This window comes from Pygoscelis adeliae, unplaced genomic scaffold (assembly GCF_000699105.1).
Source record: "Pygoscelis adeliae isolate BGI_AS28 unplaced genomic scaffold, ASM69910v1 Scaffold120, whole genome shotgun sequence".
In the NCBI taxonomy this organism is placed as follows: Eukaryota; Metazoa; Chordata; class Aves; order Sphenisciformes; family Spheniscidae; genus Pygoscelis; species Pygoscelis adeliae.
In genome coordinates this window covers 2827556-2834863 of record NW_008824032.1, presented here as the reverse complement: position 1 = coordinate 2834863, position 7308 = coordinate 2827556, and the positions used below count along the sequence as shown (strand labels likewise).

General features: G+C 52.8%; 1 protein-coding gene across 1 annotated transcript in view; it reads right to left on the bottom strand.

Annotated features, from left to right (window-relative positions):
- VTCN1 (V-set domain containing T cell activation inhibitor 1) overlaps nucleotides 1-7084 on the bottom strand; it is a 10138-nt gene extending 3054 nt beyond the window's left edge. The window contains 3 exon segments of the mRNA XM_009330246.1: nucleotides 182-529; nucleotides 2019-2083; nucleotides 7053-7084. Of these exon segments, the coding sequence (XP_009328521.1) occupies nucleotides 182-529; nucleotides 2019-2083; nucleotides 7053-7084 (445 nt within the window).
- Between the last annotated feature and the right edge of the window lie 224 nt (nucleotides 7085-7308).

The following is a 7308-nucleotide window of genomic DNA, read 5'->3' as shown; positions in this document are numbered from 1 at the left end:
AAACAGCTCTGAAACAGCTAAAAATACCCCAGTCCTACTCAGAGGTGCAGGGCTCGACGGATTCTGCTGGAGGAGCAGGGCCTCTCACACAGTTTTTAGCATCTGCATAACCGCAGGTAGGTCCGACTGAGCCACGCTAGCCTGCATTTTGCAGCAGGATTTTCTTTCTTGTACCCCTCACCTCCCGTCCTGTACCGCAGCACTGCCGCTCCGCTCCCTCTGGCCGTGGTGACGGAGCACCGGTAGGTGCCGGCATCGGAGAGCTGCACGTCCCTCAGTTCCAGGGAAGCGTTGCCGCCGATCACCTGGTCCGCGAACACTGCTGTGCGGCCCTGAAACGATGCGTCTTGCTCTTGCAGGTGGTCCTTCCCACCTTTAAACTCGTGAACCAGCCCGGCTACTCCCGCCTTGGCCCACCGGATCACTATGCTGCCCATCCAGATGTCTGGCTCGAAAGTGCAGCCCAGGATGCCGCGCTGGCCGATGTTCCCTGGAGACGTCAGCGCCGTCACACTGATGGAGCGTTTTCCTGCAAGGAGAAAGCAAGGCGGCGTGAGAAAGGCGAGGCGGTGAGTGCAGAGAAAGGCCAGACTGCCCTGCGGCTGTGATGCACCAACCCCAAGGCTGAAGGGGCACTGGCACATCGCAAGGACACCAGTAGCAGCTACTAGTGCTGCTAGCAGGGGTCAACTCCCATGGCTTATATACCAAGATAAAGCACAGGAGCATTTCTTTAGCTGGCAGTCTCCTTCAAAAACGAGCTCCTCTTATTTGTTTGAGAAGAATTCGCATGGTGTTTTCTTGTTTACTTATATGTATCAGGGATTTTTCTCTTTGTAGGTGCCAGAAAAGCGTAATTTTTGTGTCTTTTCTTAGTTAGGACCTCCCTTTATGCAATATAAATGTGATTGCAAGGTGTAATGCTGGCAGACAAACAGGAGGCTGCTCTTTCACCCTTACTGGAATGCAAACCGTTTTCTTTTGTTTAAGAAAAATCAGCATTTCCATTCACTGGGGACACAGATCACTTCTCAAGTCAAATCCTAACCAGTGAGCTTGAGAATTAGCTCCTTCCCAGAGCTGGGTCCTCTTTCCCGTGCAGCCCTTCCCTAAGCACCCCAAGGAGACTGCATTTTGGCCAACACCAAAGCAACACATTTTTGTCATCTCTGAGGGAGCAGGGGAATGTGCCCCATCCTGGCAGATGCTGTCCTACTTCACATTCCATCATCTTCTCCTATCTGGGAGACGGAGCACAGTACACACAGAACTTTCTGTATGTGTAGGTGTAGTGCTCCAAGCCCAAGGAAATTTCAGCTAACACAGCACTACATTTCTAGCAGCACATGTTGTCTTACACTTATTGACCCCTTGCCTCAGCTGGCTTCCCATGGAGCAACAGATGGAGCTGAATGTTTCACACATTGCTAACACACCAGATGATAACTAAAAAAACCCCTTAATTTCTGCTGTGAAAGCATCGGTCAGGCATTCACTTCCCAGGGCAGAATGGAGCTGCCGCACAGCACCGGGGGTCACACGCGCACAGCCGCTGCTGCAGCCTGGGGCCGGCCTGCTGACAAGTCTTTGCAGAAATTAAGAGCCGACACAGATTTCCTCACTCAGCTCTGTGCCAAGTGCTGGTGTCTTCTAACCCACCCTGAGCACGTGTGTGTGTGTGTGTGTGTGTGTGTGTGTGTGTGTGTGTAAATCTCTGCATTATTTAAAACCTACAAGAGCTCACAGTCTCCGAGGGGAGCAGAGCTCCTTGTGGTTTAATGCCATGGAGCGATACCTTGTTGAGAAAGGCCAGAACAGAAGTTGCCTGCGCAGTCTTAATTCAGCCATCTGGTACATAAGCTTTATAAAGCGAGCCTTCATTAAAGGGTTATAGGTGGCACTTACTTCCACACAAGATCACACCTCAGCCCATGCACAGGATGGAGACACGGAGGTAGTGGCAGGGCAGAAGTTCATCGCCCCGCTGGTAACAACAGGGAACCTGACCAGTCACATACCTGAGACACCAAACCCGATGATCAGGGCAATCACAGCAGCCAGGATGATAATGACTGTAGTCATGCTATTTGAGGAAAAAAGAAAGGACAACATTACCACGCAGCCCACCTCCTTTCACACCCTACGCCTGCGGTGCACGTCTGCAGAGCTGCTGGCAGGAAGGAGGTCAAGGCGGGTGAGCCACAGACCTAGAGCAAGGTGGACCAGTGAAGCACATGACCACAGTAGTGATGAATATCAGGGTGAGCACTCGTCATGAAAGGCAAGGGACCATGTGGCAGGAGGAGAAGAGACTCAGGTTTTGCCTTTGGAAGGAGGCAGCAGGTCCCAGTGGAGGACGCTCCTCTCTGCATCTCCTGGTGCATAAGTGAGCCAGGCAATCCCTGCTGGCACTTGTGAGGGATCAGTTGCCCAGGGAGGTGAGCAGAGCACTGAGACAGGCCCCTGACCCCAGGAGACACCCAGTACAAGCTAGGCAGTGGGCAGGAGGGGGCTGGAAACAAAGCCAGGTCTGTGAGCCGGTTGGTTTGGGGACGCCCCCTGCACAGATGGATAAGTGGCTGTTGAATGAGAAGCTGAGGAGGAGAAGACCACTTGCCAAGCCACACAGGCGGAGCAGCCCCAGCAGAGGAGGTGACAGGCAGCACAGCATGGAGCAGCACAGCTTGAGCCTTGCTGAGTGCAACCCATCTCCGGCATAGCCCCATCTCAGACAGACCTGTAAGCATGGCCTGGTGCAGGTGTCACCTGTACCGGTGACAGCCGGTGGAGCTGTCACACGTGGTCCGGGGTGCATTGTCATATGGACTGGGGGTTGTGGCAGCAACCTCAGCTTCTCACTTCAGCAAGCCCTGAAGTAGCTCTCCACAAAAACCCACAGGTACATCCCGGGACGAGCAGCTCATGCGCTCGTGCCTGAAGGTCTCAGAGGCTTGCTGGGCTCAGCCCTGCTTAGGACTGCTGGAGGAGAAGCCCAGAGAGACCCAGGAGGTCCTCACAGGGGACTTTCCCCCTTCCCCAAGCCTGGCAGGGTGCTGGAGGGAGCTGTGCCGCAAGAGACACGGGCACCGGCCACGGCCACCACACCAGTGTCCAGGGCTGTCAGCCCAGGTCCTGTTTTGCCCTGCTGTACACAGAAACTCCTGAGATGCCTCTTCCCGTCTCGTCCCCAGGCAGGACCAGGCTGCAAGACGTCACAGCCCTCCTGCCCACACAAAAATAGCTGCTCTGCTTCAGCTGTGTTCACTGGCTCTTTCCCAACACATCAGGCAGCCTCCCGCACAAGAGCCTGTCGGTATCCGTACAACCACACCGCTCCTCCTGTCATTAATGTGCACCTGCATGTTACTTGCACAATTGTGCCTCAGTCACCACAGATGCCAGGATTATGGGGCTGGTACGGAGCTCTAGAGAGTTGCACCATGTGAACAAGCCCCTCTTCCAGGGAGCAGCAGGGACGGGAGAAAGGGAAGATGGATTGAAAGGGGGGGTGGAGAGGAGGGGAGACGTTGCAGAAGGCTTGCTTGTCCTCCCACTGTCTCCCTTCCATCTTCATCCTTAAAGCCAGTGGAAAGTTGTCTGAGTGGTCCTGTTTACACATGCCAGCATGTCAGGAGAAGGGATCAGAACTGTGTATTTCATCACGAGTGTGCCATAAGTCCATATAAAGGTTCATACGAGTCCGTATATACATTCACATCCATATCAAGCCCTCCCTGCCTAGACGCCCTCAGAGCTGGGAGGTGTCACACGTTTGGCTTCCTCCACATTCTCAGCAGCTTTCACTCACGACCAGGGTGGACAGCAGTTCTCCGCCTACCCCCTCCTGGTGCCCCGTAACTGCGGTCACAGCTGACCCCACTGGGGAGGAAAGCGGCGGATATCCTTCAACCGCGGGCATCGGGCAGCCGGGGACCCATCACCAGCCACCGCCTCCCCTGGGGGCCTGCAAGATGGGGACTTCCTTTGTTGGCTCATGCAGATCCTGCAGTGTGGCATCTCCCAGTGGAGACTTGTCATGTCCCACGGGGCTCAACCCCGAGTTACTTGGGGGTCTCAGCCAGGCTCACTGTGGGACAACCCTGTGCTTTCCTATTCCAGGGCAAATACCGAGCCTCTTGTGCATGCTGAATAATATCTACCTCCTTGAGGAGCTCCACCAGTTTCTATGGAGCTGATCCCAGAGCAAGCTAGTTGCTATAAACTCAGCTGAGGTTGCCATGATCAGCCTCAGCTCTCATGCCCGGGAAGCACAGGCTTAGACACACAGCACATATGGCTGGAGCAAGTGGCAGCCATGCCATCTCACAGCAGCTGTGACTCACCCTCACACCTCTAGATTAAAATCCTCCTTCCTGAGAGTGGGCAGGGGAGAAATTGCTGGGAGCCAAGGGATGCTGCCTGCAGGTTATGGAGGATTTCATCAATGAATGCTGGAGGGGGTATGGCAGGGGACAAGCAGCCGGGATGGCCTCCTGTGCAGTCCCTGAATGCTTCAGGTGCCACCACACTTGCCCCCAGTTCTCGAAAGGACCCTCTGGCCTGAACACCACCTCTGCCCTAGCACTGTGCCAGGCAAAGCCGTCCTCAGCTCGCTCACAGACAAACACAAACCAGCACTAACAGGCCAGCACCAATGCTTTTGTCCCCTGCTGGCACCACCTGCCCCCGTAGCTGCAAAGCCTTGCTAGCTTTGCATCCAGAGATGTGCTTCCCACCCCTGGTTCAAGGAAGCAGTGGGTCTGACAGAAAAAGCCACTCATTTGTTACAGGGGGGATGGCAATTTTGGGTATATGGATGCCACTGCTCACTTCAACACCCCTTGCCAGGAACAAGGGGAAATCAGGCCCTTTGGAGTTTCTGCCACAGAAACTGCAAGATCCAAGAAACACAAGGGCCTTAAAAATATTTGCCTGTGAGCGCCCTGCATGTATTGAGTCGATCTGGAGTGCAGGATGAACAAACAAGAGGAAGCTGGCAACCCGGCCACATGCTGACGATAGTTGTGTTTCGCAACAGTCCAGTCCAGTAGTTCAAGCAAAAAGCAATTTTCTGTGCATCAGCACCCCTCATATTTCCAGCGTTTCAGAGGCATGGAAACTGGCTGATGGAGATGGCTGGGGCTACTGATACCAGCCCCGGTTCCTGGCAGCACTCTGGCAGCCTGCGGGATGCCGCTCCACATATCCTACCTTCTTTTCCCCGGTCCCATTCCTGATCAGCCAAACAGGGTTTTGCCTGCAGCTCTGGGCAGCCTGAATGCTACTGAGCACAGGGGACAGAGAGAGGCTCGCAGGCCCACCATGACAGGCAGCAGAGGCTTAATCCTCCTGATCTCTAGCTCCATGCAGAGTAAGCTTTCCCTTGGGAATCGGCTTAGAGGTGCAAGGATCAAAAAAACTGGAAGATTAAGAGATTGAAGGTCCCCTGCCTTCCTCCTTACATCAAAGCTTACTGTGGAAAAGAAATAGCATGGCAGAGGCAACCCAAAAGGAAGGGTCTTCCATTCCAATAAGCAGTTAATGATTGCAGAGCTCAACTTTTCTCAGTGCTTCAGTTTTATTTTTTGAGTTGTTTTGGTTTGGTTTTTCCTGAAATCAATAGAAACCTCACACTGCTCCTCTGAAGCTTCCTGGAAAATTCACCCCTCTCTCTGGGCTATTTCTGTGTTTCAAGATTAGCCTGAAAAGGCCAACGCCTTGAATAAGCCTGCTGCTTCCAGTAACCTGCTGCCATCTGGCTGTGCGCAGCCTCCCGGGGCGGGCAGAGGCACTGGCAAAGCCAGAGGATGGTTGTCAGAGCAGCAAGGGGTAGGCGTTCATTTTTTCACACCCATCAGTTACTACATTTCTCTGACAAAAGCCAGCTGGGCTGCCTCTTGAGAATAACAGAGCTGGTTATTACATGCATTCCAGATGCATGAGGAATACAATGCCCAGTGGATATTTACACCATGTTACATTATATCTACTAGTGATCTCACTTTCATCAGTGGAAAAGTGCAGATAATATTACTATTTAGTTCTTCCTTGATGCTCCATGTGAGAAAGCTGGAGCACGGCTCATGCATGAGAGGTCTCTTCTCTTCACATGTGGACTGTCCTTCTTCCCGCTGCTGTTCAGCTTAGGAGGGACGGATACTCATAACAGCTGAAATCTTTTTGACAGAATAAATGCAAGCAGGGATGTCTCACACACCTCACTGGATTCTTTGCCTCCATCCAGCCTGGAAGAGCCTATACCTGGGATGAAGAGATGTGGCTTGTTGGTGGCTCTGTTCACGTAGTCAGGTTTAGATGCAAACCTGGTCCGCATTTATCGGAGGCTGAAGCAAGTTTGCCAACTAATTTAGCCATCTGGTGGGGGGTTATTTTCAACTAATCAGGAGATAAGGATACAAGGTAGACATTTTTATGGCCTTCCCCACGATACTTCTTTTTCTGACTGTAGTTCACCAGGACTTGGTCAATAGCTCCAAAGGAAACAGGCTCATTGAAACAAGAGGCACAAACCAACTTGCACGTCTTCCCAGCTCTTACTCCTGACCCACACACCAAGGAAACATGCTGTAGGACAGCTTTTGCCTTTCTGCCCACAGCACGCCAATGTGATGGAGACGTAAGCAACTGTCTGAGGGCCAGCAGAAGGAATGCAGAGCCTTCCTCAAGCCATTGATACCCCAACCTACAACAGCAGGAACAGAGACTCTTTTTTGAGCCGTTGATACCCCGACCTACCACAGCATTCAAACCTGAGTTAGCGTTTTCCAGCCATGCAGTTTCTAGGACACACATCTCCATCCTGGCTACAGTTGATGACCTGCACATGGGTGTCTGACAGCTACATGGCCTTACACATTGTATAAAAGAAGCTGTACCGGTATTTAAGTAGCCTGGGTGAGTGCAGTATAGAGTCGAGCTGCAAAGAACTGCTGTCTTGAAAGCTCCTGGCAATGGGGTGATACAGCCGAGGCATCTGGAAAATGGAATTCTCTCCCTCCTCCCTCCCAAAGCAGATGTAGATAATACCATACCTCCAGAAAATGACCTGGCCTTGGGATGCCATGGTCACGGCACCTACGAAGACAAGCCAAACACCAGGTGCCCAGAGGTCCCACACTGTTCAGCACAGCCCCTGTCCTTCGCATGATGTATTCTCCCGGGCTGTCCTGCTTAAATAACTGAACTCAGCTAAGGAGTGGTGAGCCCAAGCAGTGAACTCTGAGGAATGAGGAAGCAGTGAGCATCTCAGCTCCCCCCACCAGGCCAGTCAAAAGCCAGTTAGTCACT